Source organism: Petaurus breviceps, unplaced genomic scaffold (assembly GCF_028583685.1).
Source record: "Petaurus breviceps papuanus isolate PSGF00001 unplaced genomic scaffold, PetGlider_PUasm1.0 79, whole genome shotgun sequence".
Lineage (NCBI taxonomy): Eukaryota > Metazoa > Chordata > Mammalia > Diprotodontia > Petauridae > Petaurus > Petaurus breviceps.
The window spans coordinates 4,066,362-4,071,227 of NW_027186523.1; the positions used below are offsets into that span (position 1 = coordinate 4,066,362).

Sequence of the window (4,866 nt, forward strand, 5' to 3'; positions counted from 1 at the left end):
ACAATTTGAATATTGTGGAAACACAATCAGGATAACCCAGGATCTGGCAGCTTCTACACTGAGGGATCATGTGATATTCTGGAGGTCAAAGGAGCTGGGATTAAAACCAAGAATCACCTACCCAGAAAAACTGAGTATCATATTTCAGGGGAAAATATGGTCATTCAGTGGAATAGAGGACTTTCAAACATTCTTGATGAAAAAACCAGAGTTCAATAGAAAATTTGACATTCAGATACAAGAAGCAAGAGAAGCATGAAAAGGTAAACAGAGGAAAAGAAATCATAAGGAACTTATCAAAGTTGAACTATTAACATTCCTACATGGAAAAACAGTAATTGTAACTGATGAAACTTTTCTCAGTATGAAAATAGTTGAAGAGAATATATATGTGTGTGTGTGTGTGTGTCTGTATATGAGGGTATATGGGAATATGAATACATATGTAAATTTGTGTATATATGTTTACAGGTATACATAGGTAGAGGGCACAGGACCAATTTAATAGGAAGGGATGATACTTAAAAGGTGAAATTAAGGGGTGAAAGAAGAACATAATGAGAGGAGATGGGGAGAGACAGAATGGGGTAAACTATCTCATATAGAAGAGGCAAGGGAAAATGGTTACAATGGAGGGGAAGAATAGGAAGGCAAAAGGGAATGGTGACCCATTCTCATTGAATTTGGCTTAGGGAGGGAATGAAATACACACTAAATAGGGTATCTCACCCTACAGGAGAGTAGGGGGGAAGGGGATTAAAGGGGGGATGATGGAAGGGAGGGCAAGCTGGGGGGAAGGGAAGTTGGAAGCACCCACTTTTGAAAAGGGACAGGATCAAAGTAGAGAATAGAACAAGTGGGAGGTGGGATAGGAGGGAGGGAAATATAGTCAGTCTTTTACAATATATCTACTATGTTAATGTTTTACATTAGCTACACATGTACAACCTATACTGAACTGCTTATCTTCCCAGTAAGGGTGGGTGACAAGGGAGGAAGGGAATGAATCTGGAATTCAAAGTTTTAAAATTAAATGTTTAAATATATATATACACATATATACATATATATACTATTATTAATACTATTTTACATGTAATTGGGAAATAAGATATACAGGCACTGGGGCATAGAGATACACCATGCCCTACTGGAAAAGTCAAAAGGGGTATGGGAGAAAATATGGGAGAGAGCAGATTGGAGGAGGGGATATCCTGTGGGACTGCTATTTTGGGGCGGTGAGTAGGGGAAAAAGGGGGAGAAAATTTGTAACTCAAAATCTGGCAGAAATGAATGATGTAAATCAGAAGTCAATAAAGCATTTGAAAAATGAAAAAAAAAATAAACAGGTATCAACCTAAAACAAACAGCCAGTATTATATGTAATAGAAAAAGTATAGAGGACTTTCCAATAAGATCATGTGTGAAGAAGGATATTAATTTTCACCACTATTGTTTGAAACAGTGTTTGAAATGCTAGCTATAACAACATGATGAGAAAAAGAGATCGGTGAAAGAGCATAAGGCAAAGAGAAAATAAAACTCACTTTTTGCATATATGATGTTCTAACTAGAAAACTCCCAAAAATCAACTAAAGGATTTACTGAAACATGTAATACCTTGCAAAAAGCATTATCATTTCTTTATATTATGAACAAAACTTAGTAGAGACATTCCATTCAAAATAACTAGAATGTATAAAGTATTTGGGAGTCTGTCTACCTATCCAGACACACACAGGAACTATACGAATATGACTACAAAACATTCTTTCAAGAAATAAAGGTAGACTTAATTAATTGTAGAAATATGCATCACTTCTTCTGACTTCCATGAGAACACCTGCCTTGTGTGAGTTCTCTACAAAATAGTCTTTTAGGCAAACGTCAATTTGGCATTTGAACAATGTGACCAGTTAGTTCATTAGAACTATACTCTCTGCAGTAGAGTTTGAATGCTTGGCAGTTCAGCTCGAGAAAGGATGGCAGTATCCAATACCTTGTCTTGCCACATGATCTTCAAAATCTTCCTAAGACAATTCAAATGGACATGATTCAGTTTCCTGGCATGAAGCTGGTATGCCATCCAGGTTTCAGAGGCTCACAACAATGAAGTCAACACAATGGTTCTATAGATCTTCGGCCTGGTAGGCAGCCTCTTCTCTCCCACACTTTCCTTCAGAGCCTTCCAAACACTGAGCTAGCTCTGGCAGTGTGTGTGTCAACCTCATCATCTATGTGTACATCCCTGGAAAGTACACTGCCGACGTAAGTGAACTTATCCACAGCATTCAAAATTTCTCCATCATAACTGACACATATGGATGTCGGAGTGCTTGCTGGTGGAGAACCTCTGTTTTCTTGGTGTTAATTGTCAGGTCAAAATTAGCATGAAAGTCGATCCATACTCTGTTGCATCTTAGCCTCAGAGGCTGCACTGAGGGCACAATCATTTGAACAAAAAGCCTTGCACCAATTCTCCCTCCACTTTATTCTTGGCTTGTAGCCTTTCCAAGTTAAATGATTTACCATTAGTGTGGTAGCTGACCTTGATGCCATTTTCATCCTCACTGAAGGCATCTGACAATATTGCTGAAAACGTCACACTAAAAAGCATGGGAGCAAGCACACAGCCCTGTTTCACTTCCACTGGTGCCTGAGAAAGCATGAGAACATCATCCATTATCCAGAACTTGGGCAAGCAAGCTATTATAAAATTGGCATACAATACTGATGAACTCCAGGCAACCACATTTTGCCATGATCTTCCACAAACCCTTAAGAAGGACAGTATCAAAAGTTTTGGCCAGATCAACATTGTGTACAGACCTCTGTTCTGCCCTGGCATTTCTCCTAGAGTTTTCTGACAGCAAATACCATATTAACTGTTCTTTGGCCCTTTCTGAAGCCACACTGGCTCTTAGGTAGATGACCATCTTCTAGGTGAAGGATTAGACTATTAAAGAGGATTCTGACAATAATCTTGCCAACAATGACTAAAAGAGAGACCTCCTATCCCCATTCCCCATGCCTGCCACATGACAACCTGTTTCCTTTTTCTTGACAATGGAGAGACATTTTTGAACTCTTGGGGGATAACCTCCTCTTTCCATATAACCCAGAAGATTCCTATCAGCTTTGTATGAGCAGTGGACCCCCTCCCTTGTAAATCTTGGCTAGAATAGAATCAGCATCAGGAGCTTTGCCACACGAGAGGAACCTGATGGCATTCAAAACCTTCTTCCTTAATGCATTTAAAACTACATTATGACATAAAAAAATCAGTTTATACACATCTTCAAGAGCAAACTTGTATAAAATTGTACATATGGATTGGGAATATCAATCTGACTCCTTTGTAATTAATTGCAAGGGGAAAAAGAGCAAAATGAGACAAGGGAAAAAGAAGTTGAAGATGGCAGAAAAGACATTTCATTCAGGCTGCTTTAAAATACTGTAGGAGGAATCATGAGAATTTCACAAGATAGCAATGACATCAGTGACCTGAAAAGGGGTTCCTTCTTTGGAAACCTCCCTACCTTTTTTTTTAAGAAAAAGAATTTTTTATTAGCATTGTTACAGGCAATGCATACATATGAACTGATCCTTAAAGTGCACAACCCCAACCAAGCTTTAAGCAGATAAATCAGCAGAGTGAAATCTATATTGTACACATGTGCAGAAATAGGATCACCCTTGAACTTCAAACAGAAGAGTGAAATTCATTTTACAAAAAATGTAAATAAAAATAACACCCATTTTATTTTTTTTAAGTACCATCTCTTGAAATGGCAGAGCATTAAAAATACCAAAGAAATATTTTGTCCAATTGAATTCTTATAAGGTCTGAATATTGCATTGTTCACCCTCTGCACATGCCAGGAATTTTCTGATTTTTAAAGCTTAATTTAAAGAGTTTCAGGGCCCTGCCTTCCGTAGTACTTTAAAATGTTTAGTTTTTTATTTCTCAGTTGTTATTTGAATTTCTTAAATGTGTCAGCATAACAATTTGCTAACTTACATCACAGAGTAGTTATACCTCCCTACCTTTTGGAGATTAATAGTGGATTCCTCTGTTTTTATTTCTGTTGCAGGGACTGCAGAAGCTGCCATTTCTTGATTTCCAGTCACCTCCTCCGGGCCTGCCTGAGGGACTTCTTCATCCTGAGGAGTTTCTTTTTCTGCAGAATCTTCAATAACTGTTTCAACAACGGCTGCTTTTTCTGGCCTTCGAATCACAGGTAGTGGAGAAATGTGATCATAATTAGTATGAAAAATACGGATAGCAGTATCACTTGTGGCTAGTGCCTTTGGAATCTCAAATCCAACTTCTGTGTCCCCAAATTTGAGCCTTTTATACCTGTTAATAATAAATTTCAATTAAAAAGTGAGTCTCTTGGAATATAGTTATAACTATGATGATAAAAATAAACAACACTTTAAGGTTTACAAAGCACTTTATATATATATATATATATATATATATACATACATATACATATATATATGTTACCTCATTTTATCCTCATAACAACCCTGAAAGGTAGGTGTTAATATTATCCCCATTTTACAAATGAGGAAATTGAGACAAACAGAGGTTAAATGAGTTGCTTAAGGTCACTCATCTAGCTAAGTGTGTGAGGCTAGATTTGAACTTAGGTGTTCCTGACTCCAGGCCCAGCACTCTATTTACTACACTGACTAACTGCCTCTTAACCACCTAGCTAGTGCCCAGGGTCACACAGATAGTAAATATCCAGAGCTGGATTCAAATCTAGGTCTTGAACCTACTGACTCCAGGTACAATGCTCTAAACCTCATACCACCTTCTCTCTCTCTCTCTCTCTCTCTCTCTCTCTCTCTCTC

General features: G+C 37.7%; 1 protein-coding gene across 1 annotated transcript in view; it reads right to left on the bottom strand.

Annotated features, from left to right (window-relative positions):
- Positions 1 to 4,866, bottom strand: part of LOC138175789 (dynein axonemal intermediate chain 7-like) — a 93,890-nt gene that overhangs the window by 33,336 nt on the left and 55,688 nt on the right. The window contains exon 9 of the mRNA XM_069106267.1: positions 4,048 to 4,360. Coding sequence (XP_068962368.1) covers positions 4,048 to 4,360 — 313 coding nt within the window. The remainder of the gene's footprint in view (positions 1 to 4,047; positions 4,361 to 4,866) is intronic.